Source organism: Centrocercus urophasianus, unplaced genomic scaffold (assembly GCF_019232065.1).
Source record: "Centrocercus urophasianus isolate 14NV4802_14NV808 unplaced genomic scaffold, USGS_Curo_1.0 seq_20, whole genome shotgun sequence".
NCBI lineage: Eukaryota > Metazoa > Chordata > Aves > Galliformes > Phasianidae > Centrocercus > Centrocercus urophasianus.
The window spans coordinates 20,231,033-20,257,979 of record NW_024884756.1 but is presented as its reverse complement, the minus strand read 5'-3'; the positions used below and the strand labels follow the sequence as shown (position 1 = coordinate 20,257,979).

The window sequence follows — 26,947 nt, the reverse complement described above, 5'->3', positions numbered from 1 at the left end:
TTATTTTGATCCCATTGTTAGAACAGAATTACAGCAAAAACTGCACTTTCCACAGCTATTAAAGCGTTGACCCTGGCAGAGCATGCTTTTGTGCTGAACTTTTTATATCACCAAGCCTATTAATCAGGTGGCAGTTCAAACTGATGTGCTTTATATAGTTGACCCCGGCCAGTGCTTTAATTACTTGGTATTAAATGGTAATTAAGACTTTTCACATTCAAGTTTAATCCAAAAAAATTAAGTGCAAAATCCAGTAATTTAATAAAGAGTTGTGTTCTTTACTGTGCCTCAGCCTGGACACTGAGGATGCAGCAATTTACTATTGACAAGCACTAAAGGAGCAGGTCATTTCACAAGTATAGTGTGGACAAAGGTGAGCCGGGCAACTGATGAAATCTGTGGCCAAGGCGAAATAGCAATCTCTGAGCCAAATGGTAATAAAGTTACTGAAATGAAGCATTGTAGCTTTGAAAGTGAACTGTCATAAGGAGGATACAGGCCTCAAGGTGCTCTGTCTGACTTAATTAAACATTATTCCCTAATAGCCAATCCAGGTGCTTGGCCCTACCTCTGCTTTTGTATGCTACACCTGAAGAGCAAACACACCTGAGTAAAACTGACCAAGAAACACCAGCAATCGCAGCAGCCTTTCTGTGAAACAGCAACCGCCTCAGAGAAGTACTTATTAAATTTCCAATAAAGAGTTGTGCTTAAATGTTTGTTCTCATAGTATAAAATTATCTAGCTGTATTTTCACCCAAGTGCAAGAACCAAGTAGCCACATACTCAAATGTCGCTATCCAAAATTCCCCACTAAATCAAAGACAATTACTTCCCTCAATAGCTATTAAAGGCAGATAGTTTAATCACTGGGGAGGCAATCTGGTGCACAGGACACTGGAACAGGGGTGTGGAGATGTAGGCTTAACTCGCAGCTCTGCTACTGACCTGCTAGGTGACCTTGGGCAAGTCTCTTCACATTTCAGCGCCTCTTTGTGTCCCTATTAACCTTTGTCCGTCTCAGCTATTTAGAATGTAACCCCTCTGACGCAGAACAGTCTCTCAGTACATGCTTTTACAATACCAGCACAACAAGGTCACCATCTTGGTTGAGACCTCTAAGTGTTACAGTAATCCAAATAAATAAGAACAATATATTCAATTATTCAGAATCCATCTTACATTTATTCAATTTTCCCATAACATCAGGATAGCTGAGGCACCACCACAGATTAGAAAGTGCAACCTAAATCCTCTTAATGTTAATGTCTTACCTGCTGTTTGGGTAATTGAAATCTGTACTGATTTTCATGAAGCAAAGAACACCTAACCCACCGCCTTTAACACAAAGAATGGAACAAGCCATTAGTTCCCAAGTTACTCAGATCACATAGGATATAAATCATGCCTGGAAGAGAAACAAGAAGGTCCACCCAGGATAAAGTTTGACCCAGCAAATCGCTTAAGCACGTCCTTAAGTTTAAGCATGAGTATTCTCATTGAAGCTCCTGAAGTAGGCTTAGGTAAGGAATTGGAACCTTTCAGAGTTTGAGAATTGCTCTGAAGAAGATTTGAAAGAAAGTGTGACAAAAACGTGTGTAAGTAAAAATACAGCCATCATTAAAACAGGTGACTAATCAATGGGTGTTCCTTGACACACAGCATGCTCCCCACCTAGCACATACCACATCCATGCATGCAATTCAAAGAATACTACAAGTACTTGCATTTCCTTCATCAATGTTAATGGTACTTTGAAAGTATTTACATGCAGGAAAAAATAATGCAGATATCCCTATCTGTGACACGTTGCCTTCAAAAATATTATTCAACCAATCAAGGTGTAGTTCTTGTGAATTCTGGCCATATTTTCAAGAAATACTCAAAGTTAAAAGAGGAACATATAAATAAAACTAATAAAAATAAGATGCAAGATTTTATCTAATTTATTCACTCAGAAGCTTAAAGCTAACAAGCAGAAAAAAACCCCAAAACATCAAGATTTTGTTACTTAAGTATGTACAGTGGAAAGCACATTAACAAGAATCATTCTTCCTTTCTTTACTCAGGTATGCTCACCCTCAGTTCATTCTGAGTCTTCGGGAAAAAAAAAATAAACACAAAATTATAGAACATGAAACACTCCCAACTGGCAATTTTTAAGAAAGCACCAGTTGCAGTAAAGAATTGTAATTGAAGATGTACTGATCCACAAACGAAGCTCTGAACAATTGTCTTGGCAGTGCAACTTTTGCAAATCAACTAAAATCCTACCAGAAGAAAGGGCTCGAGCCTATGCAGATACTGATATATCAATAAGATGTCATGAGTGACAGTAGAATAAGAGACATCAGTTAAAAAAAAAAAAAAAGAAAAACCCACACATGGCTTAATATTCAGCCTCTGAAGATAACTAAAAGCTCTATACACACACACACACACACACACACACACAAAAAAAAAAAAAAAAAAGCAGAAAAAGCAGCCTGCTGCCCTTCCTACTCTCATAAATTTTTACTGTCCAAACTCAAGCTTGGGGTACAACATAATTTTTATTTTTCATGCAAGACATCTTGTTTGCAAGTACAGCATAACAGTAGGATGAGACATGTTGGAGGTTGGAATGGGCACAAATTATTATCACTAGAAAGGGACAATTATCTGAAAAAAAAAAAAAAAGTGCTTAAACTATTTGTCTTGTATATATAAAAATCTACAATAATCGTAAGTGCCTCTGAAATAAAACAAAAAAAAACACACCAACATCTTATTTAATAAAAGGAGTGTCGTTAAAGATATTTGTCTTCCTAAGAATTCATATACAATCAAAATGTGGAAAATGCAGCTCCTTTAGCAAGGAGCTCAGTTACCACAACTGATCCACATTACCAGCCTTAGAATTCTAATTGTGTTTAATACAGTTTCATGTTGCATCAAAGTACAAAATCAATACCATTTGTCCAGCAAACAGGAAAAATGGAATCTATAAACTGCTCTTATTGAGTAATTAAACACCTATTATTGTCATGAGTGGTGAAACAATGAATTTGATAAGACAAATTTTTGCAAGAAAACACTGCAGTGATTAATACCTCCCTACGTATTAAATAAAAATGACTGCCTTTTGTGCAGTACTGCTGGCAGAAGAACAGGAATGAGAGAAGTAGTTGCCAGTGCCACAATAACAGGCTAACCTTGAACTGAACTCCTTTCCTCAAGAAATTAAATGCTGTAGCAGGACTTTAAATCCCTCCACTTAGAGCTCATTTGTGTTCCACGTAACCTGCAGTTCCTGAAGAGAACTCATTATCTTCAAAAGGAGAATCCTTTTGTAATTTCTTTACAAATGTGTATATTGTTTCTACAAAAAGTATTTCATATCAGAAAAGGGATAAGAGTATTAACAGTGTAAGCAAGGCAAAAAGGCTGGTATCATTAAGACACCATTTCTGCTTCCTGGGAATTCAAACAGCAGCCACGGTGGAAAAACGAATGAGAATGAGGTTAAAGAAAATGCACCTTTACAGCAAAATTTTAATCTGTTAGATTGATGCTAAACTGCCTTGGTCTTTCTGCTGCTATATGCTGTATTTCTATGTATAGGCCCCCTCCCCCAATGCCCCTCCTGTAGCTTTGGCTTCCTATTTTTCTTTTCACTTAGAATGATGCACTAGGAACAACTATAGAGTACAAAAGATGAATCTATGGATGTGACACTTGTAAAGGGTAACCCTATTTCACAAGTGAGATGGGACAAAAAAGAAAGAAAAAAGGCCACAGAAGCAATAACTGCTCACTGAATTACCATTAAATTGTAAGATTTACAATCCAATGTACAGTAAGTGCATATCTAATGGAGTTTGTCCTCTAAAAGAATATAAAGTAGATCTTTGCAGCGTAAGATGTATGCAGGTTATTTTTTTATTTTTTGCTTTTTTTTTTTTTTTTTTTTTTTTTTTTAAATTGGAGCACACAGAAAAATGTGCACATAAATTCCAGGTTTTTTATATGTATTAAAACTGCTCCAAGGCCAACATTAAAATATGATAAATATAGCACGATTAGTAGGATCTGGCTTTTTATTTTCAAAACATGCCCATATTCTACAAAGAGAGATAAAAGATGACTTCAGTACATCCAGTCAATAGTGCTTTCACAGATATCATTGGCAAAAGCAGATCATATTATTATAAATTCAGTTTATTGCTATGATCTACTGGAATTCAATGAAACGACTGAAATGACTTTTGGTGGGGGGTGGCAGAGCAGCTGCTGACCATTTCCAACGTCCTTTACACACAATATCCAGACAGAAGTTTCAGATCACTTTGTTCAGTAGGGCCTTAAATCACCCACAATCTATTTATTCATATAGAGAATGCAATATTAAGAGGACTCAGGCACAGCATTATTTTTTCCAAATATTTTTGTCCCTAATTTCACTAGTGTTATTTATGGAAGCAAAAAATCTTGAATGATTTGTTTATATATTTTTTTTATTTATTTTATTTATATAAAATATTTATCAGCAAGGCATGTGAAACAATTAAACAAACTTTTTATGCAAAATGTCAGACAGATTATCATTATACTATATTACTGTGGTGTACATAATCACATTTTACAGGACGACTCTGTAAAATTCAAGCTTTAAGTAAGAAAACAGAACTATTAAACAAAGGAACTTTGGAGTGGGTGAACCATTCAAACAGCAGCAAGCACATCACATTCTTCACTCTTAATTTGAATAAGCTTTGCTTTCCCTTGTTAAACTTGGAGCTTCCGCATATCAACAAACTGCACTAAAAGTTTACTTTCCCAAAAGTTTGCCTACCACACAATTTTTCCCCTTATCTGGCTTTTATTTTAACGGATTAAAAAGCAACACACAAGATCAGCAACGATAGCCTTGTTCTCTCCAACCTCAGTGAATCAAGTTCACTGGAGGTGAAGCGGTGGAATTATCAGTACAAGTGGCTGTGTCATCAAAGCGTTCCGAGAGGTAGTGTATGGAAATGCCTAAACAAACAGAAGCATAAAAGCTGTCTGTATAGGAAAAGCCTCTCCCAAGGCTTTTCATTAAAACAATTCCAATCTCAGCTCCATGATGCAGCATTATATTATGTGAGAAATATAAAATCTTGACATTTTTCTAAATGTGAACGGGTTAAAGAACCTCTCCACGCTACAGTGAGCCTGAGAATTTCCAGCAGCTGATGAAGACCAGTTGACCACCTGATACTTTTTCAGCTGGGTGATAAAATTAAAGGATTGCTTTGATTTGCTTGAGGGATTACTTTCTATAGTTAATTGTTTAAAGTGCACAGTCTTACAAAAAAGAGAAAAATACCAAGAAGGTTAATGTAGAGCGAGCTAATTGCAAGCTGATTACATTGTGCAAAGCAAGAGATATTACTGGCGTTACATACCATCACAAGGACCAGCCTATTCCACCCTGCTGCTGCAGCAAACAAGCTGATTTGCTAACAAAGTGGTCAGCTCGGGCACTTGCACAGCATCTCGGTAGGTTCACAGGCGACTGCTTCCCATGCAGAGAATCTCAAGCTCCATTTTCCAATCTGATTACACGGCTTCTTATTCCGGCAGCCTTAAACCTTCATGGCAGTTTACCAACATTTTCATCACTTTTTCTTTTACAAAGCAAAAGAACTGATAAGCTCTCAGGTACCCGGGATTTCATAGTCGATGGCTGGCAGGCAGCCAGCTTCCCTCGCAGCACAAATGTTTCGTGCCACAATGCAAAAAGCACACTGAATTTAACAGATAGCACAGGACTATTAGAATTTTGCAGTCCGTACAAGCAGGCAGCATGTTTCTGTCTTTGCAGATGCAGACAGTTCTGTTTAGCTGCATTTATAACATGCCTACACCCGAAGGGACAGGGTAAAAAAAAAAAAAAAAAAAAAAAAAGGAAAAAGAAAGAAAAAGGCAGAGAACAAATGAAGAAAATGAAGACAGAGCACTGTCACTAATTCAATGGCACTACAAAGTGTACATCCAAGTTACTTCATTACAAAGCTGCCAGATTACTGAAAATTAGAGGCAGTGCTCTTAACTTTCGATAAAAACTTAATTTAACAAAAAGGAAAATAAATCTCCACGTTAAACGAAGTTGTCAGACTTAAGATGAAATACTATTTTTATGCTAAAGCAAATGAAAAAAATGAGACGCCGTTGCCTATTTTGTCATGTGAAACACTTACATATTGTATTAAAGCAGCCACAAGATATCACAGATATCATACACCAGGGTTTACTTACATCACTCAAATGATGAAAGAACAAAAAGACAATTCACACTGGCAAACATGACACAGCTTTATAAGAGGCTCATTCTGATTTATATTGTGCACTGTCTAAAAATCTGAGGTATGTGGGAAAAATTAATATATAAACATACATGTATTTGTGTACATAGAAAGCAAAAAACACAACGCAGAATGAAAGTTCTGGAAGGAGATTATCCTGTAAATCCTAAGGATTTCAACAGAAAGAAATCCACTAATAAGCAAGAGACAAGGGAACTCCCTTCTTTTTCCTTAAAGAAAAAGACAGCAATATTAAACCAGCGAGTTTTCTGATTGCTGCAGAGGCTCACACCGACCATCCACACACTGTCGGCATAACGCCCCAAAGCCCGCCTGGAACTCACATAGCAGAAAGTTAATTGCACAGATAACAATCCACCCCCTTCTCCCCAAGCAGAACATTTCTAACGTTGACCATACGGAAACCCAAAGGAATAAGGCCCTTAAAGTGTTCTTGAAAGAAACGCAGTTTTGCATATCGTTGCTCCCATGGTAGGGGGCAGGGGTGGGAAGGCAGAGGGCAAGACAGTGAGTTATGGAGCAAGGGGAACAAAACCCAACCAAGTACAAGCCCGCTGGCGCGCTGGTTCGGCGCCCAGCTCCCCGCAGCGCCGCCCCCGCACCGCGGAGCCACCGGCACCAGCAGCTCCGGACGGGCCGAGATTTGAACTCGCGTTGCGCAGGGCCCTGAGCCACGGGGTCGCGCTGCGGGCTGGGGCAGGGCGGGCGGGGAGGCCTCGAGCACGGCACGGCACGGCACGGCACGGCGGGTTGGGCAGAAACGGAGGATGCTCGGCCTCCCGGATCCTCTCCGCGTGTATATATTTGTAGACGCGCATCGCCGTGTGCGGCGCTACAAATGCTACAAATGTTTGTGGAGAAGCACAGAAACGAGCTCCCCGCAGCCATACGTCGCGCCCAGCGCTGCCGAAACCTTCCCACCCCAACTGCTCTCCTTCGCACAGCTGCAGGGCCATACACGTGCACACGGAGGCTGCACGCGTGCAGCCTAACACACCTCATGTGGTTACATGTAGTACCGGGCACAAGTATGTGGCTTTATCTTTAAAATTACACGTCCTAATTTGCATGGAAATACCAGCTCTAATAAAATAAAAAATAAAAAAAAGATATGAACCAGCTTTCAGTACCAACACCTTATTCCCATGAACAATTCTCAGTAAACTGTTTGTTCCAACTGCAGGGCTTGGGAGGGGTTGCTGCTGGTAGATGCAGGTTGGACATTGCCTTTTTTTTTTTTTTTTTTTCTTCTTTTTTTCCTCTTTTCTTTCTTTGCTTTCCTCTATGATTTATGGGATAGTGAGCAAACCCACTTAAACTATAGTTGTCCGTATGAATCACTAATTTTCGTGTTTCTAATTAAAATGTAAACAGTGTAATGAAGACATCAAGTTTTTAGGCAAATGTCTCTTCCAGTGCCACTTGGGGTATGGTAATTACTGAAGCAGATCTATGGATGCTCCCGAATCCTCTACAAGTCCAGATTAAAAGCATTACTGCTAAACCTTGCTTTTTACACCAGGGAATTGTGTTCTCTAACCTATTCCCAGTTTGCTTACAGATGCATATCTGTACAAGCTTTTATAACTAGTCATTAAAAAAATCAAAATAGAAGTTTATCACAGAAATGGAACGGTTTGTGAAGGGGAAAAAATAAAAGTGACTTTGCTTAAAATCAAATTTGATTTCCCTTTTATGATTACACATAGCTTATGATTACCAGCATTCTAAAACCTGGGCTGAAAACTTACTGCCTTAATGCCTCCTGCAGAAAAAGAAAAATAGGTGAGGTTTACCAGGAGAATTTTCTAAAAAACATACATGATATATCAGGCCTGTATCAAAATTCCTATTGTCCCAAAACGCTTGTTTCACAGTCAATTAATTTGGCATATATATTAATTGGAAAAACACTGATTAAAAAAAAAAAAAAAAAAAAAAAATCTATTCACTGAGAATAAAAATGTAAATGCCCATTCCAAATACAAAATTCTTGATGTGCAACTGAAAGCCTTTTTTCATGTTTATTCCAGCCGTTATGTCTATATCTGAAATTTGTCAGAATTTATCCTAAAGCAAATGACCTCTCCTGCATTTACCGAAAGAATACAAGTCCTCTCCTGCTTACAATTGTTAATTGAGCCTGTCTGCTGCAGAATCTCTTTCCTCTCCAAATAAGCCAGGATACTTGTTTTACATATTTACTGCCACGCACTTGAACAGTACTCCGTTTTATAATACTGGGGGTTCTCCCCTCCCTTCTGGAAGCTTAATTTTTTTTTTTTCCCCCTTCTGTACTCCAAGTAGCTAAAGCTGCAATCCACAGTGAAATAAAGCATCTGAAATGCCTTGCAGAGGAGGATTTTCTCCCTCCCTTCCTGTACTTCAAGTCCACATTCTGACTGGTCTGGCCAATTTTCATATTATTTTTACATAAATGCTAGACAAGCACGGCTGTGTAGCTAACCTAGATCATGAAGATGAGAGTGCACGGGATGTATGCGTGCATATGTGCGCATGCATAAACATTTTAGTGGGTGGTCCACCATTTCGGTTTTATTGTACTAGTAAAGTACTGTATACAAACACATGAATACTTCTCAGTTAGAAAAAATACACATAGGATTTCAGATTACATCAAATCATAGAGCATCTTGTCCCTCAAACCATAAATGCCTTAGCAGAATAAAACAAAACAAAACAGTATTTAGGCATTTCCTTCAAATGTATTGTTCCAGCAAAACCAGATTTAATTAGACAAATAGCAATTTAAAGGCTAGGGCTTTATAACATGGTACTCCTGAAAATGATGGGGGTTGCAAGTGAAAACACACAGTTCTCATTTAGCTTTGTGCTTCAGAAAAAAATTACACACACACTCACACATGCTAAATTTTTTTTTCCTTTATGGATGAAGACAATGGGGAAATCTTACGTCCTCACACCAGTTCCAAGGCCATACTAATCAGGTGTAATTTTTAATGAACACTGACTGTTTGGTGCTTATTCAAGGCATTTCATCAGGAGGTTATTCACTTAAGATAAATGTTTCAACCATATCAAGCTGTAACCTTTCTTGAAATGTAAATGAATGGTTTAAATGAGAAGATTAATAAAGAAGGGATGTTCCAATTCCAAGCATGGCATGCTATGTATTTTTAAATTTGTCTATGCCAGATGCTGTCAGTCAGAACAAAAAACTGTCCAAGCAGACAATCTGTGCGTCTGAATGTTGATCATGTTGGAAAGTAAAGGGGGAGGGGGGAGAGAGTGTGTCAAGGATTCATGGTCCTTCATCTTTGCAGTAGAGCAAACACGTCTCTCAGTATAACGACAGACAGCTGCTTCCACTTTCTAATGTGCCCTAACTTAGATCACTGAAAGAATTGTCAGCACTCAGAGAAACACACAAAGATAACACAGCCAGCTGCCATGAAGGGGGAAACAGCACAGCTCAGAAGAAATGGGATTTGTTCCATTTGCATGATGCTGGCTCCCTTGGGCCCCTTTCTTTCAAATCCAAAGCACAAAAGACAACACTTAACATATTTGCTTAAAGATGACAACCTCATGTTGATTTCATTTGGATGTAACAGTGTCAGGATTACAGATATAAGAATATATTATATCTGTAACAGAGACTGACAAATGTATCCATCAGTGAAACTGTCTGATTCATCTGCTTATACAGCCATTTTACCATCCCAAGGGTGCCATCTAAGTAGTAACTTTAGAAGACTGAAGGTCTAATTTTATTACACCACATTTCAACCTACTAAACAATATTATTTCTAAAATAGATCATTTTTATTGGAAGTCTCCCTGATGAAAAATCCAGTAGACACCGGAGAATTTATGAACTGTATGGGTCCTTTGAACTCAATATACTGCCCATTTTAAGCAACTTTCTTCATATATGATCAAAACCTAAGCTCAAATAACCGAAACCGAGTTAAAAAACATGGATGATAATGAGAGCAATTTAAATATGACATCATAGCCTGCCGCTGTTTGAGTATCTGTTGTTTGGCAGTCCGTCACTATCCAAAGTGCTTTACCACATCCTTGTTATGGTTCTGCATCAGCAAAATAGTTTCTTTGATAGAATCTCCACAAGTAATCATTCAAAACACTGTGACCAGCTATGCAGTCAAGGTTTTCACCAGGCAGTCTGTAAGTCACACGAAAGCTACCAAAAGCCAAACATGCCAGTGCTCACATTACAGTGCAGTTGCAGAAATAGAAAACCAAAGAAAAGGGCGCACACGTGTACGATCATTCATCTGCGCGGCTGTATGGACTGGCTTTTTTTTTTTTTTTTTTTTAAATCAGATGAAAGAATTAGGCTGTGGTTACGGACTGGCTTCAAATACGTTACACTCAACTGTCTGAAGGCGAAAGCCTCCCTCCCTCCGCTACCACCAAGTGACTTCGCTGATGCTCCCACCACATTGCTTTGTCTGGAGGAACTCAGACTGCTTGTTGCTATCTGCTGCCACCAAGAACTGCGCTGCAATTCACTAGATTGAAGTTGTTTTGTAAAATGGAGTTAACTGCTGTACGTGGAATTTCAGCACAGCAGATGGTTACCAATCATTATTTTCAATTTGTTTAGTTTCAAGTAATGGGGCTGGTTGGGAGGAGCAGCGAGGACAGAAACTGGGAAAGGAGTGAGCTGAGCTACTCTGCCTCTGTACAGGCAGTGCTAGATAGCATTGGTGTTAAAAGGAGGTAAAAAAAGCTCCACTGGAACAAAGCTAAGCAGTAAATAAACAAACATGTTTGAAATCAGCTGGTTTTTTTTCCCCACTTTATAAAGCATACGACATTTAACAGGGAGCACTTATTGATCAATTTGTGCCCTGTTCGAGAGTTAACTTACATTTTAAATATTGGAAATGGACTTTAAAGTTTCCAGTGGTAAATTGTCTCTGTTCACATCTTGCCATCATTCAAGTTTAAATCACTCTCTACTATAAGTGGTTCAGTTGTTGAACTGGAAATGGAAAAGGAACCATTTATGGACAAGTGCACATGAACAGAAATTAAGCTGTAAATATCTGGGCTGGGCCATTATTGTAGTCCAGAAACATCTGGGGCTGAAGCCCAGGCTGGGCCTCGCTCCTTCAGTGTTCAGGTAATTGCTTAGATGATTTATAACTTACTGTTTCTATTAAGAATGGCTGAAAGAGAAATTTGGAGCCTGAATTCTAAAATGATCTCCAAGGCTTTGCTTTCACTTTCATTTGTTCAGGTGGGGAAAAAAAAAAAAAAAAAGGAAAAAAAAGTCCTTAGCTGTTTTTCTCCCCCTCCTATGTTTAACAGCTACAGTGTTCCACAAGGACAAAAAAATCATCCCTTTTTCCATTCATACTAAAGGCATGACACCAACAAACTTGTACTCTTCCAGCAGCAAAACTGAAGACCAGCTTACATTTGAGTTGCTCAGTGCTTAACACTGCCCAGCAAAATTCATTTTGAATCATTTCCCTCACTTAAGTACTTAAATAAATTCCTATACAGTGTACGGATACATTCACAGCACATTCAGTTGTCCCTATTCTGTTGATCTGAGAGGCTCTGCCTACAGCCGCACATGAGATGGGCATTGCTGCATCATCTTGCCAGGAGAGACCACAGCCACATCACAGAGATGCTCCTGGCCCTGGGACTGCCTCCCCCCTTCCTTAACATAGCCTGAACCCCTTGGCTGCCACAGCAAGCAGTAAAAGACACATATTAGGCAGGGCTTGTGTACTGGTTTCTGGAGGACAATAGGCTGAATAGCAGAGACAGCCTCTGCCCTTAAACCACTCCAGCATCAAAAAATTTGGTTAAAACTTACCAGATATCCTAACTGCATTTTCACCCCTTTTCCATCACGGTGAAAACTTATTCCAAGTACTTTTCTGGGGATGGGGCTTGTAAGGGGATCAACTACTCAGCCCTGCAGGGGTTGCACTCCCACCCTGTCCCAACGTTTCTGCATGTTGGGCAGCTTACTGCCCTGCTCCAGCATGCAACACCGAGCAAGAGAACGACTACAGCTTGGTGGTATGCCAAGGTGGAAGGGACACACCAGCACTGTCCCAGCGCCTTCAAGAAAAGGGGATTAGAGGAGGGACAAAATGCACCACCATTATTTATCCCAGGAATGTAGGTGTGCTTTCACCACAGATGATCAAGTTATAAAAAAATAGCACTAGCACTTCCATAGATGGGCGCTTCATCTTGTAAATGTTTCTCTCCTTCATGTCCATAAACTATGAAATGCCAACAAAAACTATATGATTTTAAAGTAATAGAAAACTACACACGGGGTTGTATCAATCTAGAAACACACTAAATAAGCCATCCAGCCACTGACTGCATTTTGGTAAACTTCCCCAACAAAATTTGGTCCAGGATTGCCTATAAAGCAGACACCATATACTTCCCACAGCTTTTTTTTTTTTTTTTTTTTTTTTTTAATAAGTTTTAAATAAAAGCTTGGAAAATTAAGTGGGAATTGAGCAATAATCTCCCAATTACATGCCTACAAAGTAAACAAAACCTGTCTCCATAACTTTTGCTGGATTTTTTTCACATTTTTTCCATTTGTTGTACAGAAGCACAGAAATCCAGCAAAGCAGTTATGATTCAAGGGTCAACAGTGAATGCCTAGTTAAAATGCTGCTTTCATGCAATTAAGATGCAAGTTTCGCCAGAGTACCATGTTTACTATGACTACATGGAGCACTCAGTGCAGTCATCAACAGGAAATATTTTTCTCCTCCTGAAGTGTATGTGATCCAACTACACTTTAGTTTGGACTGGCAAAGTAATTTTTAGAAATGCTCAAGCAGTAAGTGCCCAAGGTAAATAGCGCCCTTTTAGGAAAACTGGTATACTTTGTTACTGACACTTAATGCAACAACATTTTTTTTTTACATATATATTTTTCCTTATACAACAATATTCATATTCTCAGACCAGAACTAAACTATGGATTGCAATGTGGATGGTTTCTTACTTTATGGCACCAAATCCAAGAGTAATTGCTCTTTTGTTCTACTTCAATACATCTAATGAAAAACTGAAGTAAATCGTAAGATTCATCTAAACTACTGGAAGCCCTCTGATTTCTAATGGTGATATACTGAAGGAGAGAATCATGGCCAAACATTTGAACTGGAGAAGAAGTCTGATATCACATAAATATCAGTGTTGGTACCAGCAGTCCATAAGAGAACAAAAAATGAGCCATATGGCATTTCATAAGACAGTGTCATGCAACTGAATCTAAGCCACTGTAATAATCTAGATTTTAGTATAAGTTTCAGTACCTAAGTTTTGCAAGTCTAGAGTATTGTGGGCTGGCTTCTGTAGCCTTCTCTACAGCAAAGAGCAGTGCATACTTAAAGAAAGATTATCAGGATGTCATAAAGGTATAAATGTACTTTACTGTAAACAACTGAACTTTATCATCATACCATAGTGGATTGGAGTCTTCATGATCATAAACAGTGTTGATGGAGAAAAAAATATTACAAGTACAAATGAAAAGAAGAAAGAAATAAAAGGAAAGCAAGTCAGCAAAACTCTGGGAAGTATGAGAAATACACCTAGAAATTTCATTACGCAAAATGAAGGGAATTTTGCCTGTAGGTGTTAAGCCTTTGGGTATTGGCTGTGCAGTTGAGGCTTGGCCATGGAGGTTGCTGCCCTGCCTTCTAGGGGCTGGGTGTCTGCTGAAGGGACTTCTCAGCTGACAGTGAAATACAGAGGAAGCTAGTGGAACAAGATCTGTAAGCAGTACTTTCCCCTTTCATTTTTTTTTCTGAGTATATTTTATGTACTCCAAAACACTGTAAGTATTAATACAGCAAACCAAATCTCTAAAGGATTCCTGTCAAGTATAAATACATGCATAAACACAAGATATAATTGAAAAAGTCGTTTCTTAATGAGTTCATGGGTGCTTTGGCACAGTGCATAAAATGTAAATTTGGAATTTTAAGATGATATATCAATTCCCACAATTGGGTTTTGGAATTAAAATATATAAAGTATATATATCCAGCATTAGCTCAGATTCAGGTTACTCAGACTAACATGGAGCCACACCCTACAAATAACAGTGATAAATTTTCTTGCCATTCACGTGTATAGCCATACAGTGCAGATCTTTTTAAAGACAAAAACATCTCAGAGTAAAATCAGAGTCAAATTTTGCTTAGACAGTAGGTAAAAAGCTCTGATTCACCTAGTCAATCACACACTAGTTGAAATACAGCCCACAATTAATGACACAGACCAACAAGGCCGCACTTGGTGCACAAATGCAAACAAATGGCTTTTTTTCCTTCTTAAACCACACATGACTTTTATCCTTATTACCTTACTACTGACAGCAAGTAAGTCTTGTTACAGCTAAGTAGGAAACAAACTTGCTTGCCATGAGTCCAGTGTTGAACTACCCACGGCACTTTAGAAACCATACACTAGTAAATTATGTTACAACGTAAAAGACATTCCTTCTGAAAGCAGTTATCCTGTAACAAACATGGGTATACAAGGCTACCCTCCTTCCAGTGTCTATTCACTACGTAATGAACACATTAATAGCTATCCAGTCACAGTCTTTCACTTAAATTATGCGCAAAACGTGCCAATTTGAAACTGGTTGGTATACAGAGCAAAAAGAAACAACACAAGGAAAATAGTTATTTTCACCTCTAAAAGGATAGTTATGTGATAAATTAGCATCATTAATGCAAACCTCATTATTGCAACTACACAGTACTATCGTGCCTGTTCGTACTTAATTTTCTTGTGGAAATTACATTATACAACACAGCATATAATCGGTTCTGATTGGGGTAGGAGAGAACCAGTCGTTAACTATGACTAAAATGACCAGTTTTCCAGCGCAGTTGTCTTCTAATTAAATCTAAGTGTGGAGCACAGTCATTGAGATATGCTGTAATGATTTGCTTGGAAATCTTTTTCCCTTTTGTTGTTTCCCTTCTGCTTATCAGACTGCCTTACACCTCTACCTTACTAGAGCAGGAAGGAACCCAACCGTGCTCTCAGCAGATGCCATGAAGGCCTGCATTACTCACCTCCCCATCGCCCACATGCAGGAGCACACTCAGCTCTCCCTGGTGGAGGATGTAACAGACATGAAGGTGCCCTGATGGATGTCAGGAGATGGAACCACGCATAGGATAAGACGTCAGCAAGAACAGCACTGCTCCCTCACAGGTCCTCCGTCCCCACATTTGGAGATGGCAAACACTAAATGCCCATGGGGCAGGACATGAGGAGCAGGGTCAGTGAGCAGCGATGGGGCAAAGGCGGCTGAAATCCCCAGAGCAGAGTGCCCGTGGGCCTGCAAGGCCTGCTACTGGCCAGGCTCCAGTAATGGCAGTGCAAATTGAGGCCCTGGGGAGCTGGGAACACACAAGCAAGCTTTTGTTCACCAAACCCCAAAAATGTACGTGGGAGATCTGGGAGCTTGTTTCTATTTAAATGGCATACATATTTCTAGACCCAACGATAAGCTGTTTTACTCTGTTTATTGCACGTCCTGGGTGATCTTATACCTGGTAAGGAAAAGATTTCTCCTGGCCAGCACAGTGACAACTAAAAGTAACAATCATCTGCTACTGCACACAGTGTGTCCATTTACTTCCCTTCAAAACTTCTGGACAAGGAAGAAATCAACAAATCCAGTGCAATACACCTCACAGAACAAAATAAAATAAAATAGTAAAATAACAAAGTAAAATAAAAATACAGTTTGGGGGGGAGGGGGGCAGGATTGGGCAGCAGGAAACAACAGAAGGAAAAGCACAGCAAAAAGTCATTTGAAGGGACACAGCCTTTTCAGTGTAAGCACAGCAGCTGATTAGAATGTTCTGATTTTAAAACACCTTCATTATTATAAAGTAAAACAGAATTTTGTACTAAAAGAAAGAAATTTTATTCTAGTGGACAAAACTGTAGGTATTTACAAACATCCTCTCAGCTCTCCTTCCCACACACATGCACAGATATAAAATTGGGTTACTTCCCTGTAAATAGGCTTAGCTCCTGTAAATATATCTCAGGATTTTAGGTGTACTTTTTCACACTGTAAGATTTCCATATAGAACCAGTTTAATCTAACTCCCTCTGATTATTATTAGAAACTCATTATTTGAGGACATCTATCTTTACAGTAAGTATGCGCCATTAAGGAGCACAATGCCCATAATTGTTTAAAAAAGCCATGGGGGGTGGGGGAAGGGAGAAGAGGATCGGGAGGAGGAAGAAGGTAAGGGAGGGAGCTTTTGCAATTAGAGCAGCAGCATCTACTCTGATTTTTGCCCACTGGAACATTTACACATTAACAAACTAAGTTTAAAGTTTTCTCCATCCAAAATCATGAATGAGTCACTCATTACACTTTTACATAACACACGTATTTTTGTCCTGGTGAATACTAAATGTCTTCTTACTACCATTAGGAAAAATAAATGCCCTATTTACTCTATTATACAGCACTGATACCTCAAAAGATGACTGTAGCATTCAGTGTGCAGCTAATGCCTACCATTTTCTGGGGAAAATTCCTTATATCCCTTCTCAACTTGTTTGTAAGGAGTGTTGCACACCTGCATATTCCAAGTTGTGCAAGCTGCAGGGAGACAGTGCCTCTGACGGCACCCAGAAGTGGCAGCTGAATGGCAGTTGCTGGGATGCAATGGGATGAGGTGCTCCCTGATGCTCCATTTGAGCCGTAAGCTACAGCTGTTCTGGCAGCTCTGAAACTGGAAAGTACAGGGACCTTGGCTAAAAACTACGGCTGGTAGTAAGTGACAACAAATTCCACTATCTCTAAGCTGCTGACATCTTTGGAGAAAAATAAACATGTGCATTTGTCAATTGTTCAAGAAACAACAAAACATCTTTCCTTAGTCAGTGGTGAAAATCACTGCTCCAAGTGAATTCTGGTGTCAGTTGTCCAGCACTCAGCACACAGAAAAACAGGCTTCTCAAACTTCTTAGCTACCCATGCCCCAACAAAGACACTCTCTGCACACAGGCACAAAAGTGTGCCACTGATATGACTGCTATATTGGCAAAACCTGCATGTCAAATAGCAAGAAGTGCTTCATACTGCTCATTACATGGCTTTCACCAAGTCTGAGCTTCAGCTCTACCAACGCTAATGTTAACCTGGAAAAGAAATACAATTTTTCAGTTGAGTATTGTACCATCAGTGAAATCACTGCTAGCAGCACTAAAGTTTGTAAACCAAAAGCAGAAAAACGCACCTGTGTTGCAGCATAAAGAACTCCTGCACAGGACAGAAGGATAAAATGAAATGAATGAAAGTCAAAGAACAAAATGAAAATCAATGATTAGAAAAGGTTAATTGCTGCATGAACACTTTCCAAAACATAGTTATTTCAGCTTTTACCAAAGGCAGAGAGTAAGAAATAAAATTTTTCAGAAATTCTATAAGGACATGAAAAATAACTATCTTTAAAACAGAATATCTGCCTGATATTTATGGTATGTTCAATATGCTAGTGCTGTACATATGTAGTTAATATAAAGCTGCAAATTCAACACTGGGAAGCTGAAAAATAAGAGTCTGTAAATTAAGTGTGCACTCAGCTAAATAGCTAGAAAATTTACATTCTCTTTCTATATAAAAGCAGTTTTCTTAGCTTAAACCAGCAATTTTTTGACGGTCTGGTGATATCTGTTCACATATTGTCACAGGAGACTTTAACCCAAGCTTACTTTCATATTATTTTCATTTTGAATTTCCTTATTTTAATCCACTATATTGTTTGTCAATTAACTTTAAAGCTCTTCATAAAACTCCTTACGTATTTTAAATGCAACTAATTTGTAGAGAGTGCAGAAAAGGAGTGATATGGTCCAAAGAGAGTTTGCATGCAACAACACAGCATTATTCTTTTAGAGCTGCAAGAGGAAACAGAACTGTATTCATTTACCAAGAATGTATTTCTACAATACTGTAGATAGCGATATGGTGCACAAATGCCAACAACAAGGGCCTGAAAATAGGATCAATTCTTTTCCTCCTCAGAAACAATCTTGTAAGCATCTCAGTTCCCAAAGACATAAAAGAATAGTTACTTTTCTGAGATCTTTTGATATCGCTTTTCATGGTGGAGCTACCTGTGAGCGATGGGAGAAATCTCTTTTGAAAGTAAAAGTGCACCTTCAAGTGTGTTCAGATACATCTTTGCTGTTCCTTTCTGTGTTTCTCAAGTTTCACTTGAAAAGGATGCTTGATTTTTTAAAATTTGGTTTAGGTATCACAATGGGATACCTTATATCAGTCAGTGCTTGCAAACCTCATTCTTCCAGTGCAGAATCTAGCTGTTTCTTTCTGTGTCAACACAGGAGGCTGAAGTAATCAGATAGGTCTAAAGAAGACAGTGGACGTTAACCTGTGCTTTCTCAGAACCTACGATGAGTAAGTTCCTACATTCAACATGACCATGCTGAGCCGCAAGGTATATAAATAGCTACTTTTCATCTAAAAGCACAGCGATCACAGAAGCTTGCACAGCAGAACTATCAGTTAATAATATTTTAGATGTCAATATCGATACTATTGTCAAAGATTCATCATTTCTGCACATAATTTTATCCTTTCTGTCCACCCTCTGCTGTCACTCAGAAATACAAAGTAATTGTTGGCTCTTCCCCTCCCCGCGTCTCCAGAAGAAACACACACTGTAACTAACATCTGCTGTGCTCTACAGGAACACCTTTACGGCATCACAGTTCTCATAGTTTTATTAAGTGATAATTCGAGCTGCCTATAGCTTTGTATTAATTGCTCACATTCTAGAATGGAGAGACAGAAAGAAAAAAACCTCACGGAGGAAAACTGGGATGTTATTTGTAGCATATCAAAAGGCAGGCAACAGTTGCCTTAAATAAATCAGGAAAAAAAGAAAAACAAAAAGAAAAAACAAAAAACAACAACCTTGAATGAGAGTACAAGATACTCTCCCGGCACAAACCTCTATAATCCACCAGTTCCAGCCCCTCCTCCCATCTCCTCTCAATAATCATTTTCAGATTCCATTCAGATCAGCAGGAATTACAGAAACATGATCAGTATTAAGTGTTTTATCAAACTGCAGATGAAAAACAAAAAGTTTAATTATGACCCATGCCAGAGAACCATTCATTCAGACCCTGCTTAATTAGATGTGAGACAGCTATCTTAGATCATGAAGTTTGACAACAGTATGCTCTTATTGCAAATAAGATACAGATTACTGAAACCAATTCATCATCACCAAACTATAACCAGCATGACACACACACACATTCAAAAAATATCCCACAAAATCAATTGTGGCATACATCTTCATGCGCTGAGCAATTCGCATGTGGAAAACAAACCATTCGCTTTAACAGAGCACACGATGCATTAAAAGTAGAATGAGAAAGGGTTAAAATCAGATAAGAAAAGTCCAAGCAGTATGTGATTTCCAAACCTGAAGAAAAAACGGACTCTCATCACCAAAGTTTGCTATCAAAATAATCTCAGCATTTTTCTCCCCATCACTTTCAAGATACCTGAAATTTAACTAAATACACTGGCAACAGCTCTACACTTGAAAGAAACAGAAAAACTATTTTCTCAATAACAGTTAAATAATATGACTGGTAATTGCTACTTCAATGTTTCATGGCACATTAGACTACACACTTAAAAGCACATTATAAAAAATAAAAAAGCAGCAAGTGACATAACAGTCATCTGCAGTTGCATTATTTTTAATCATAACGGAGACAGATGAAACTTTTTCCCAAATGCAGAAAAAAATAGAGAACCAAAAGTTTTATTCCCTTATTTGCATAGAGTAATGCAAGGCTCTTGCTATTGCACAAATACCGCAGCCGTTGCAGCAAGACACATTGCTCACATGATGAACCAGGTAGCTCAGCATTATGAGCTTTTTGACGGGAGGAACAGACACACAGTACTGCTATTGCCGTACTGTGCGTGGCAATAGCTTGCAGCAATATGACTCAGCCAAATGGAAGCGTGAACCCCATGCTCTCACCGCAGCCACCCGTGAGTGCTGGCAGCCAGCGGTGCTCCGCGCAGTCCTCGTCCTCCCCTGCCCACGCTGCCCTGCCAAAGCCCTGCTCCCTCCCAGGTGCTCCGGAAACTGAGACAGACCAACTATTTCTCTTTCCATTTTACCCTCACTTGTCACACAGTTAGACCAAGATCAACAGGTATTTAGAAGCAATAATAGCGAAGTCTGCTTGTATTTACCAGGTGGCTGCAAATACAAATTATCTTCTGAGAAACATAATACACATCCACGCGCTCTCCTTAACATGCTGATCAGGGGGGTGGCAGGTACAATTATTAAAGGACTGAAAGCCTTAGATTTCCTCTGACCTCCATTACAGCCTGGGACTCTCTGCTCCTTGAAGGATAAGATTGTGTTTGTCGAACCCCCGGTAACACACTGCCAGTGGATTTTCTCTGTTCTGCATTAGCTATCGCCTTTTAAAGGAAAGCAGTTTCACTAAAGGAGATGTATATATGTTGTTTCGAGGCCCTGAGATATTTCTTTTTCTTTAAAAAACAAACAAACAAAAAAAATCCCAGGGATTTTTAATGCTTGCGTTTCTCACACACTCTATAAAAATATCATTGACGTAAGGTGAAAAGGTCGCATGCCTCATGGAAATGGAGCCAAATGTTCCAGTAAGGATTTTCACCTGGAAAGTATCCTTATATCTACTCCTGCTTATTGGTGAAAAAAAAAAATATTATTTTTGCAACAACAACCAAAAGAAAACCACCACAACTCCAGGCCCTTTCCCAGCCTGCAGTTCCCTGACGTGATCCTTCCCAGCAGGAAGATAAGTTTTCACTTATAGGATAGCATCTCTAGCAGCAAGAGTTTAATACTCTGCAACAATATCGGGGATACGCAATCCTGAATTTACAGCTGTTCAAATTACTTCTATAGCTATACCGTTCATTTTGGAGCAGATGCTTATCTAAAATTCCATATATTTTGGTAGCCATAATATCTGATTTTAAACAGCCTCCAATAAGCGAAAGAACAGTGCTAAAAGAAGAAGAAAAAAAAAAGCCACAAAAAAAGCTATAGTGGGCCTGATCCTGGGAACTGGAAACTCCTGTAGCTTTTTGAGCTAAACCATTTTACACCAGCTAAGGACTGAGCCCAGTATGCACAATTCCACTTCCAAGTTGATCTTTTATTTTTATTCCACAGGTACGGTGCTTTGCTTCTCATCCACTCTGTTAATAACAAATGAGAACCTCTAATTAGTTTATCCTGACTTCTTTTTATAGTTATTTTTTGCTTTTTCTTATCAGTGACTCAGAGAGGGGTGGCGTGAGTGCTGACTGATCAATTAATCAAGTGTTATTGACACACAATATTCTTCAACATTTCAGAAATGTCTGCAGAACAATTTCCTCCAATCATAAGATCAATGAATCAATGTAAAACCCCAGTAATTAAATTTATCAACTCGGTATCAATACACCTGGCACTTTATGAAAGTATTATGTGAAGTTTGTTCTCTTAAGGGATACATTGATTGAGGGCAAAGAGCCAAATATTTCTATTATTAGATCTGGGAATGCTAGTTCAAAACTCAGTCTGTTATAAACAACATACAAATGTTTCATATTCACAGATCTCATGCTGATTCTGTACCATTAAACCCACTCCTAACTGGCAGATAAGCCTATTAATTGACGATTAAGACTACGGGAAGATCAGTCATTATATTCAGTGCTTCTTACATGCGTTCGTTGAACAAACGTATTGACAGGAACCGTGCAAAATCATTTTCCTCTAGGATTTATATTTTAAAAAAGGAAAGAGCATCTAAACAAAAGCAGATTTCAAACCTCGTTCATGCAGCACAGAATAGCCTTAATTAATTAAATTTTAAAACTAAAGCTTTGCACTGGGAAACATTATCAAATCTCTCTCCACTATTAACGGTACTATTACTAACTGAGATGAACTATAAAGCCTAAAGATGACACATCTGATAAGAAATGAAGAAACAAAAACAACATCCAAATGTTCTACACTTTGATTTTTAAAGGGCTAGGATACAAACTATTCTGAATATATATTTAGTAACTGTTCCTTACTATACATGCGTAAGCAGGTAGGGCATCAAAGTTCAAGACGACCTATTATATCAATTATCAGAAAAAGAGAGGTAGGATTTTTATAATGAAGAAAAAACACGCAGTTTTTGCTCTGCCTAAATAAAAAGTTGTAAGGATAAAAGAACAGTTAATGACATCCGACTGTCATTTATTCCTGTGATTCCTACAATGAAGATATCAATAACAATCTTTGTGTTTCTAAGTGGTAGAATAAGAGAAGCAGACATGCATGTTTTTACAGATGTTCCAGTAAATAAAAAGCATTTGATTGTGTACAGAAAGTATCTTATTATGAAGGGGGAAACAACAACAAAAACCCCAAACCCACTACATTCACGTAGGAGTCACATCCTGTTACAAACATCAAACAACAATGAGCCTTTATTACCATGCTATGATTCCTTCATTTCAAACATGATTAATTAGCAAGTATAACACTCACCACAACTCCCACCACGCTGCTGCTTGCTGCCTATTTGCAAATGGGTCTCTAACAAGTATCCATAAGTATTAGTCTCATTTATGACACTGAAGAAAAGGAGTCAGATCATTCTGTTGTAAAGACTTCCTTCATCCCTTAGCCAAAAAAAAAAAAAAAAAAAAAAAAAAAAAAAAAAGAAAAAACCCAACAACAACAACAACCCTCACACACAAACAACAAAAGCTTCCCCTTTCATTCATCCAGAGGGATTCCTTGATAATCCAAACATAAACTTTATACAAAATGAAAAACTTTTTAGAGAAGTTGCTAAACAATTAAAATGGTTGAAAATAACCACAGAGAAGGGAAAAGAGCAGTTCAGACTTTGTTTTGGCTTTTTTTCTTCCTTGAATCCTTGCTTTATATTAAATTTGAAATACGCTGCTTCTGGTGAGAATGAAAATACAGTTCACGTGTAAAAAATGGAAACAAAAAGAGGATGAGGAGGGAAAGACACACTTAACAGGACCCTTAGCGTGGTTTAAGCTGTGCAAACAGATGTCTCCAGATGTACCACTCCTGCAATAAACATTACTTTGGCAGTAAAGGAAACTTTGCTTCACAGGGAGGAGAGGTGAAAGCAAGATTACAAACACACGAAGAGCAACAAGACTGGGATGAGAGGAAAGAAAATCTGAGATTGCCTCCTCAAACTGAATGCTATAAATACCATCACAAAAACAACAATGGAAAAAAGCTCAATTTGAAAGCAACAGATGTATTCCCGAGCAAGGAAATCTCCACCATGGAGTAACGCACAAGCATAGACACGGGATCTTTAAAACCACAAACACGGATGCACGAGTGCAAAGGTAAAGTTTCGACGTGAAAATAAAAATCAGGCTGCAGATCCAATACTTCCTTGGTTTACCAGTTCTGCATCACAGATACTTGATGATTTTGTCACGCCTTGAGCTGAGTCATTTTTATGTTGAAATCAGTCCTATTCTCTCCAGCTTTTTCAATTTTATAAATTTGGGATCAAAAACATCAAAGCAGCTTCCACTTCGGACCTAACTTTTAGAGGATCAATGTGACAAGCCACTGCTTGATAGATGTTTCTCTTGATAAACGACTTGTTCAAAAGAGACATTGTAGCTTTCATTTCCTGACCACAACACACTTTTAATTTGCAACAGCAGAGCTGCTGGAGTGTGACCAGTTCCCACTCAGCAGCCCTGCAGGACTGTGGCACTGTCAGGCCACATACATGGCACAACAAAAACTCCGGCAGAGCCGCATCCCCAGTGAGATTTGCAGCGAAACTTTTCCTCGAGCAGGAATCTGGCCACATTTGATTTCTCTCAAGAGTGGGCTTTTAAACCCCCCTCCCAGCCACCTCCAACCCCTAACACTGTAGGGAATGCAAAGGGAAGAGGGGAAAAATCCTATCTGGAAATATATACTTAAGTGTTATAGCGTATATACAGCTGCCTGATACTACCGTGTTTATTACACACATCTATATTACTGCTACTATAATTATTATTATTATCTGGGAATCGCATTTAACAGTCCAAACCGTCCACACCATCCAATTTCAGCTCTCAGCATACTGTCCGATTCCCGATTTAAAATTTATAAATGTAATATCCTCCTCATCACAAGCAGCAGTCCAATCTGCTCTGAATATATATTACAGCTTTAACATCACAGAGGGAAATCTCCCATCTGGCAATCACATTCACTCCAACAGCTCTAGGAAAAAAAAAAAAAATGTTCCACTCTCGCTCGCTTGCTCTCCTCCTTAAAACATTTCTCAGGGCAAATTATGTGCATCTAAAATAAACAGTCGCCTTATTGATCGCTTCAAAGTCAACAAGTTCTAAATGCACACTGCAATCAGATCGTTCCCGTCGTATAGCACCCGGGATATGTTTAGCAATGTAGTCACCTACAGAACCAAAATAGGAGCGTACATTGTGCAACTGCTCTCTCAATCTCTTCCTGCATTCAGATATGTTATTACGAGAGATCATCAGCCGCACACGCCAGACCTCCCCTTATCCCAAACACACGCACTCACGAGCGCACGCTCGCTCCCAGGGTCCCTCTCCAGCCTTATTTTTTGCACCCACACGCTATTAAAAGTGAACGTACCCCCCTTTTTTGGTTGCACAAAACAGACTAACGGTCGCTCCTGTTGTTAGCTCCTTAGCCTTAATTGCATACCTAGAGGTGCATCTCCACACCGCTGGGAGACCCACTGAGATTCCCCACGTTCCATTTTATCTGACTTTTTGAGGAGGGGGCGGCGGGGGGGCCGGAGCGCAGCTGCGAGCACCACGCCAGCTTCAGCACTCGATTACTGCCTGCTGCCGCACATTGAGAACAGAGCAGTGGGAACCAGGCACTTGGAAGTGGGCATGAAATACCTCTTCTCCAGCAGCATTAAGCACTCAGCCACAACACTATTTTTGTTTGTTTACATGCAAAACATCCCTCCCACCCCACCCCGATTAAAACCTCCAGCAGATGATTGAGCTGGAAGTCAAAGGGGGAAAAGCAGCTGGAATTCAAGGAAAGACTCAAAAACCATTAATCTGCAAAGGGAAAAGATGCATTTCAGGCATGTATGCATGAGGACGTACACAGAGGTGCACACATTCACAGTTACGCAGTTTCCCCCTCAACAACCACCGAGTTTTGCTCATTTACATACCACTGGAGTTCAGTGGTGTGTACAGTGCACTACCAGCAACATGCAACTTTGGGTTTTACAACTGCGATCAATACCACAGACAAAACTAATGCTAGAATCAAAGCAGAAATGATAAACAAATGATAGCAAGAGAAAAAAAATAATGTTTATATGCACACACAAGTGGAAAATATACTATGAAACATCAGGTATTTACGACACAATATTTGCATGCAGAGTCCTCGGTGCGATATCATGCTATTTAAATTGGTCTTTGCTATTTAGATGCAAAGGAAGTAGATCCCAAAACGGACATACCATAAACACTGGTGCTACTGATCATTTCTTGCTGGCAGCACAAAAAGCTGAATTGGATTTCTCACAAGCAGGAATTCCAAAGGTTGCTTTTCATTAAAGCCACTTTTCCTCTCAGCTATCAAATGTCACTGCCTTGAAACGTGGGCCCTTTCGTCAGGTATTCATTTAACCTACATGCATATAATTAAGTGGGAAAGCAACATCAACAAAAAGGGGATCTCAGATCACAAGAGAAGAAAGAAAGGGGGGAAAAAAGCACATGACCAGGAATGCAAGTCCATGTCAATTTCACTCACTCCCATTGAAACTAACAAGAGCTCCAGGGAGGATAGTAATAGGATCAGTGGATTGTATATACCATTAAATTATACATCTTTCTCTCCCTTCCGAGCCAACAATACGCCCACCACGCTGTCCCCCTCCGCGGCGATGTGCTTACATGTTACTGCACCAGCTCCGCTGACACGTCCGTGCCCCCCCGGCCGAGGCACGGCAATTTAAACCCAACTTTTGTGTGCCGAGGTTCTCATTTGTTCTTATTTGCTCCGAAGTTAGTTGCCTCCAAGTCCAGCCCCGCGTTATCGACACTTTATTATTTTTAATGCAACTTGAAAATAAATCCAATTAGGAGGAGGAGGAGGAGGAGGTGGGGAGGGAGCTGGCAATCGCGAACTCTTAATCTGCCTACTATTGTTGGCAATGATCAAGGAGGAGAAACCATGCACCGCGGCGGTGGGGCTGGACTTTCCAGACTGCGCTCGGGAGAGCAGAGCGGAGCGGTTCATAGCAAACAGCGGCCGCGAATTACACAAAATACTTCGGGCACGGCCGGGCGCTTAAAAATACACGGCTGTCTCGGAGGGCTTTATGGCTAAATAAAATTTAACACAGGAGAAGAAAGAGAAGAAAGACCGGAAAAAAAAAAAAAAAAAAAAAAAAAAAAA

General features: G+C 39.2%; 1 protein-coding gene across 5 annotated transcripts in view; it reads right to left on the bottom strand.

Annotated features, from left to right (window-relative positions):
- The window catches only part of FIGN (fidgetin, microtubule severing factor), a 99,820-nt gene that overhangs the window by 72,490 nt on the left and 383 nt on the right, over positions 1 to 26,947 (bottom strand). Inside the window, exon 2 of one of the 5 annotated variants that reach the window (XM_042822503.1) lies at positions 26,004 to 26,173. The exons of 2 other annotated variants lie outside the window; for them this stretch is intronic. In XM_042822503.1, coding sequence (XP_042678437.1) covers positions 26,004 to 26,028 — 25 coding nt within the window. In that variant the 5' untranslated portion in view covers positions 26,029 to 26,173. Of the gene's footprint in view, positions 1 to 25,216; positions 25,349 to 26,003; positions 26,174 to 26,442; positions 26,541 to 26,947 lie in introns of those variants that run through there. 2 more of the 5 variants (XM_042822506.1, XM_042822502.1) reach the window with 2 other exon arrangements.